Here is a 6,000-nt window from a genome sequence, read left to right on the forward strand (position 1 = left end):
TAATTCTGAAAAAAGAACATGAGTATATCTTCCCCCCTCTCAAAATCCAAAAAACAAATGAACCCTAAGAGAAAAGTTTACTCCTACCTCCTCACCTCCTGTATCTTTTCTCGCTCTCCCTATCAACTCTATTTATTCCTCTAATAGGATATGGTTTCATGATCATTACACCTCAGAAAAGTTGGGCAAATATTCATGGATAGAAATGATTCCATGATCATATTATGCTTGACATCTATAATTATCTATGCCGATAACAACTTAAAAACTTTGTTTTTGGTGATACAACCTTAACAAAAACAATAGTGAAATAATAAACTGTTTATATGTTGATAAAACTAGTATTTTTAACCAAAATTATCTTATATACCGTCTATGTAATTTACCCTTTTGGGCAAAATATACAAAAATTAGAAAACCAAAAGACCTTTATACATTATTAAACATATATAATCGGTTCAGCAAGGACCAGTGCCAGCCCAATTATTAATAGATGTAAATATCCCCACTTGAAATAGTTTTCCATGTAAATTCCCCCTCCCCACTCCCCAATCTAATGGTCGGCCTCCCATATGGGCCCATCTATATTTATTCCCCCATCCCTCCCTAATCAACTTTAGGTTTTGTTCCCCCTCATAAAAATTTTCTGGCTCGGCCCCTGAAAATACCAGAACTGATATAATCGGTTCAGTTTGGTTCTGCTGGGTAGACCTGACTTATTGACAGACCTACCAAATTCAAGAAAAAGAAAAGGCAAATAGAGAGATGGATGTCAAGCAAAACTAATTTGCAATGTAGAGTGGGTACCTTGTGGTAATAGTTGAAGTGAAGAAGTGAATTTTCCACCCTCTCTTCGGCTAAATCCATGTAAACATACTTTGTGACCACCATGAGTCATTCAATTAGTTTGGATTTGCAGTTCCATGCACATTAGCTTAGACCTAACATCTCAATTCTCAAAATAAACATTGAGATGACTAAAATTAAATAACCAGTGTGGAAATACACAAGGGCTAAGGTGGATTGGCTCCATTTGTTTGCAATACAAATGCCGAATGGGGGTATTTATGTACTATAGTTCGTGTTTATGAGTGTTTGTTTGACATGTAAAAAAGTAATGATTATTAGATAAAAAATGTATTTTCTGATAATTTTGTACCCTGCAAAGAGAGCATTATTGTACATATTTTTTTTTATACAATTTTGTATTTTTTGATAATCAACTTTTTAACCAAAGTTAAGGCACTAGAGCATTTAATGATGGGGCCCACACTTAGCACCAATTTCAAACAAACAAGATGAGTGCAAAAATGGTTTAAAATCTGAACCGTATTTGCATTCATGAACCGAAAAGAGGGTAAGTATACAGTGTACATATTTGCGTTTGCATTGCAACCAAACACAACCATTGTTTTCTATGTATTTGCACTGTAAATATTTGCATTTGTACTCGTTTCAAACTAAGCCAAAACTTGGTTTGGAAGGAGTACAAATACAAACATATAAAGTGCAAAACCTTATCTTTTGTATTATTTTGTATGAATTTGCACTGTACATATTTGTATTTGTATTCTTTCCAAATCAAGTTTAATAAACAAATAAAAAAATGGAAAAAAGAGCTAAGTTTAGAAGGAATACAAATACATATATGTAGGGTGCAAAACCTTGTATTTTGTATTGTTTTCTATGTATTTGTACTGTGCATATTTGTATTTATATTCTTTCCAAACCAAGCCAAAGCTCAGTTTGGAAGGAGTACATATAGAAACATATAGAATGCAAAACCTTATCTTTTGTATTGTTTTGCATGAATTTGCATTGTATATATTTGTATTTGTATTCTTTCCAAATCAAGACTTAGGGTCTCTTCGTTTGTTCTGAAGTCTGACATCTGAAAGTGCAATACTTACATTATTAGGTATATTGGTATTGATGAACTTTTATTTCCTCTGAACTCACAATGCAGAGAATGTTGTTTTGAAATCTGATTCTGAATTTTGAAAATTATCAAACATCTATTTTCACCCTATATATTCGAGTTTTTATTTGTCTTTTTGGGGGTATGAAAACAAAAATTTGTATGATTGCACTTTAAGAGATCAAAGATAAGAGATAAGATGAAACAAACAATCATTTTTCTCTTAAAGTTAAAAGATTCCTCTTAAGAGATAAGAGTTAAAAGAGGAAACGAGCAGACCCTTAAACTCAATTTAAAAGAATAGAAATACAAATTTGTAAAGTGCAAAACCTTATATTTTATATTATTTTGCATGTATTCATACTGTACATATTTGCATTTCAAATTGAGCCTATGAAAATTCATTTTTTTCCCATTTCACAATTTAAAATGGGCCTTTTCTAGTGCGTCCCAATTGAATTTTAATTCATTTTACTAGTCAGGAAACGTCGATATTTTGTGGGTTCTTTTCGAACCCGACATTTTATTGATTTGAAGTTTTAAACCATCTCCAAAGGTCCAGAAACAGGCTAAACCCTAAAATCCAAATTAACCAAAATTTCTATTTTCTTTTCTGAAATAATAACTTTTCATGAAGAGAAATGATATATTGGTACCGACGTGGTTCATGTTTTTTATTTGGTGGAAGATTTCAGACAAATTTGGTGTGGCCATTGACTCCAGATCTGTAGCAAAGAGCGTGGTTGACGGGTGGTGTTCGACCAGATCAAACTTCAAAGTACGACCATCCGTTATTACTCTTTTTCTGTTACTACAATTACAATCTCGCGTTTCGATCGGAATTGCTTTTTTTGTAGTCTCGTTTCTGGGCTTTTTTATTTCGCTCTTGTTGCTTTCTCTCCAGTGTTCGACCAGATCAAAAGAGAAGCGTGAGAATTAAAAAGTAACAGAGATACAAAGAAATACATAGAGATCAGAGATGGGAGGAAACGGAAGAATTGGCGTAGCTGTTGATTTCTCGGAGTGCAGCAAGAAAGCACTGAGATGGGCGTTAGAGAACAGTGTCTGCGAAGGAGATCACGTCATCCTTATACACATCCGGCCTGAAGGAGACTACGAGCAGGGCGAGATGCAGCTCTGGGAGGCCACCGGTTCCCGTATGTCTTCTTCCATATCCATATACACCATATTTCCATCCTTCCTCTCTTCCTTCTTTATATTTTCATTAAAAAATTAAAATTCACAGCCTTGATCCCTCTTCACGAGTTCTCGGACGCTGTCATCATGAAGAAATATGGGGTGATGCCCGATCAGGACACTTTGAATGCAGTCCAGTCTGCAGCCAAGCAGAAAAAGGTAATTAACTTAATAGAATTCGATCCAAGTCGAACTGAATATTTGGTTATTGGAGATAAATTATTAGGTTTAAATTCTATTCGAGTTAGGGACTTGATCTCAAATTCGGCCCGAATCAACTCTACATTTTATAAAAATAAAATATATATATATATATATAAAACTCAATTTAAACCAAACTGTACCAAGCTTTTCATGAATTGAACTCGAATAACTCGTGAAAAAACTCGATTCGTGACCGCCCTTACACATACCCCATATTTTATTTTTAATTTTTTACATCCCTTTAGGGCTCTCAGTTCAGAGCTTTGGCATTTGCAGGTTACGGTTGTTATGAAGATCTACTGGGGAGACCCTCGCGAGAGGCTATGCGAAGCAATTGATACCGTCCCCCTCACTCACCTTGTCATCGGAAACAGAGGTCTTGGCAAGCTCAAGAGGTAGGACTAGAATCTACAGCCCGCTTGCTTTGTTGCTTTATCTTTCTCGTTAATTTCTTATTGTTAGCTTGCTTGATGATTATGAGCTGATGGAAATCTTTCAACGTAGCTCGTGATGTTTTGAGTTCGGATTTGTTGATTTTGGTTTCTGGGTCTTGATTTTAATTGCTCTCATTCATTTTTGCTTCCTCGATCAGGGTTCTTTTGGGCAGTGTTAGCAACCACGTGGTGAACAATGGTTCTTGTCCGGTTACTGTTGTGAAGCATGTTGAACACCACGGCTAGTCTCTCCGATCGATCTCTGCTTTCTTTCTCTGCAGAGTCTGTGTTGTTGTTGGAAGAACTTGATTTTCTTTCTGTTAGAAGTTGGATTTTGGGATTGATCATTGATGTGTTTTAATTTTCTTTCTTCTTCTTTTTTTTTTTCTCAGTGGGAGGTGCTCTTTCTTGCACCCAATGACTTTTGATGACTGAATAATATTTTGTTCTACATTCCTGAATATTTTGTGCACTTTCTGAATGTATAAAGTTGGAGAGTTCTTCTTTTCTCTGTCTTTTTTTTCCCCACTTGTTAATGTTCGAATAATCGAATCTGTCTCCATGCATAATGGGAAAAAAAAAACGGCCAAAATCATAGAGAAGCCAACGTAACAAAGTCTGTGTGAATCTATTAGTCTTCGAATCTGTCTCCAAGGGTCTATTTGTTTCACTTGAAAACACTGGATAAGAAAATATTGTCCAGGATTTAAAATTTTCCTTTAATTTTTGGAATAATTAACTACGTAAAATCTGGAAAAGAAAAATAAAATACAAAATTTTGATGATTTTTTAAGACAATTTCAAACATTAACCAATAAAAAGACCCCATGAATTTGGATTAATGGATATATCAAAAACTAAAATTCTATTAATTCCTCACCCAACAGCTTAAGCTTTTAGTTTAAATGGTGTGAAGAAAGCCTATTTGATAGTGTATTAGTATTTGGTCCTCGTGACCCTATTATAACTAATTAAATTTCAGCACAATGATATCGTATAGGTGGGCACATGCTTCAAGCGCAATAGACTTTATGGTGAGGGTGCATGTTAGAGGAATTGGGATATGTCATGAATAATAACATACAAGTATATATGGGAGATGTTCTTGGGGTTAATATATGCAATGAGGTTAATGTGAGGAGCATGTTTTTCAAAACTGGACCAGAAAAATCGGGAATCAGTTAGGTGACTGGTTTTGATTTTCCCCAAAATCAAATTTTCTTCAAAAATCATTGATTTTGGTCAGTAAACCGCTGACCTGGGCAATTAATCATTCGAACCATTCGAACAGTTTTGACTATTTTTTTTAATGTTTTGTCAGAACAGGCCGACCGTTCGATTCGAACTATCGGACCGTTTGACCCAACCAGACCCCTGACCGATTCGGTCTCCGGGTCAGTTTTAAAAACCATGGTGAGGAATAGTCTGTGAGAAGCAAATCGAGACTCATGTTAGAGTGGGATGCTTTGGCAGGTCCCATCCAGTTGATTGAGCCCTTCATTGATTTATATAGCCATTCCATGAAGGTGAGCTTAGTGTTAAGAACACCCTTGGAGCACAAGCTTACACAACCCTTTTAAGCCCCACTCCTTTATACATTAAAATATTGTCTTCTCCACTAACCCCACCCCACTTCCTCTCCTTCAGCTAGTCACTGTGACACTATCTTTCTATACCATATATTTTCTATATCATAGATTTTCCCTTTATGTTTATATAAAAAATTATACAATTCACAGAAAAAAAGTAAATAGATTGTGGTAAAACTTTGATTTATAATGAAAAGTACAGTGTAGTAACTCTAAAACTTCAAACGATTACTTATGACGCCTTTGAAACTTGACAGTCCAATCTTTCTATTATTGTTCCATCCTTGCTATCCCTCTGCACCATTGAATCTGATTTAAAAACTTGCCTTCCTGAAACCTTTAGGCTGCGTTTGGAAATGATGCAAATGGAGTGTAAATCCCGGTTCAGGGTAAATTTGCATTCTGGTTCATTTTTGCATGTGTTTGGCAACATTACATTTATGCATTGACAAATGATAGACCAATGCATATTTACATTGATAATAAGATATAAAAGTACATCAATAAAAAAGAAGTAAATTTGCATTCAGGTGGGCTTTTGATAAAAGAAAAAGGCATATGCTTTATTGGAATTCATGTTAGCATCCATTCCAGCTAAAACTCTGTTTGGTAAGAAGATAAATTTCTCAGTGCAAAGCTAACCCAATTTTACAATTTA

General features: G+C 35.0%; 1 protein-coding gene across 2 annotated transcripts; it reads left to right on the forward strand.

Moving 5' to 3' along the window:
* The first annotated feature begins 2,401 nt into the window (after window positions 1-2,401).
* LOC148861289 (universal stress protein PHOS32-like) lies at window positions 2,402-4,214 on the forward strand. 2 transcript variants are annotated; one of them, XM_088983830.1, is made up of 5 exons: window positions 2,409-2,696; window positions 2,823-3,075; window positions 3,165-3,274; window positions 3,596-3,714; window positions 3,912-4,214. In XM_088983830.1, the coding sequence occupies exons 2-5, from the start codon at window positions 2,898-2,900 to the stop codon at window positions 3,997-3,999; spliced, it is 495 nt and encodes a 164-aa protein (XP_088839956.1). In that variant the 5' UTR covers window positions 2,409-2,696; window positions 2,823-2,897; the 3' UTR covers window positions 4,000-4,214. The 2 variants fall into 2 exon arrangements, with proteins under 2 accessions (XP_088839955.1, XP_088839956.1); XM_088983829.1 differs by having other exon boundaries at window positions 2,402-3,075.
* The last annotated feature ends 1,786 nt before the right edge of the window (window positions 4,215-6,000 follow it).

Source organism: Nelumbo lutea, chromosome 4, assembly GCF_056320005.1.
Source record: "Nelumbo lutea isolate HS-2025 chromosome 4, American lotus-T2T, whole genome shotgun sequence".
NCBI lineage: Eukaryota > Viridiplantae > Streptophyta > Magnoliopsida > Proteales > Nelumbonaceae > Nelumbo > Nelumbo lutea.

Coding starts and splice junctions, on each gene's coding strand:
- LOC148861289 (XM_088983829.1), top strand. CDS start 2,898: ATGGGAGGAAACGGAAGAATTGGCGTAGCTGTTGATTTCTCGGAGTGC. Junction 3,076..3,164: donor CTGGGAGGCCACCGGTTCCC/GTATGTCTTCTT, acceptor TAAAATTCACAG/CCTTGATCCCTCTTCACGAG. Junction 3,275..3,595: donor CTGCAGCCAAGCAGAAAAAG/GTAATTAACTTA, acceptor TGGCATTTGCAG/GTTACGGTTGTTATGAAGAT.